A 242-nucleotide genomic window follows, 5' to 3' on the forward strand; every position below is an offset into this window, starting at 1 on the left:
TCCCCATTTTCTATCTCCCCCAGCTTTGCTGCACAAGATCCTGACGGAGAGCCCGACGGCGAGGATCACCATCCCCGACATCAAGAAGGACCGGTGGTACAGCAAACCCCTCAAAAAGGGTAAGGGGGCAGGCGGGGAACCGCGTTCGTGGGTGTCCCCCCCACCCCCCAGGTTTTGGGGAGGGTTGGGGTGGGGGTTATGGGGTGTCTTGTCCGTTTGCAGGCGTCAAGCGGGCTCGCGTC

At 62.4% G+C, this 242-nt stretch overlaps 1 protein-coding gene across 1 annotated transcript in view; it reads left to right on the top strand.

Annotated features, from left to right (window-relative positions):
- Positions 1-11: 11 nt before the first annotated feature.
- CHEK1 (checkpoint kinase 1) overlaps positions 12-242 on the top strand; it is a gene marked incomplete at both ends in the record, with an annotated part of 2,059 nt that continues 1,828 nt past the window's right edge. The window contains 2 exons of the mRNA XM_009695634.1: positions 12-119; positions 223-239. Of these exons, the coding sequence (XP_009693936.1) occupies positions 12-119; positions 223-239 (125 nt within the window). The remainder of the gene's footprint in view (positions 120-222; positions 240-242) is intronic.

The sequence above is a fragment of the Cariama cristata genome, unplaced genomic scaffold, assembly GCF_000690535.1.
Source record: "Cariama cristata isolate BGI_N322 unplaced genomic scaffold, ASM69053v1 scaffold12382, whole genome shotgun sequence".
In the NCBI taxonomy this organism is placed as follows: Eukaryota; Metazoa; Chordata; class Aves; order Cariamiformes; family Cariamidae; genus Cariama; species Cariama cristata.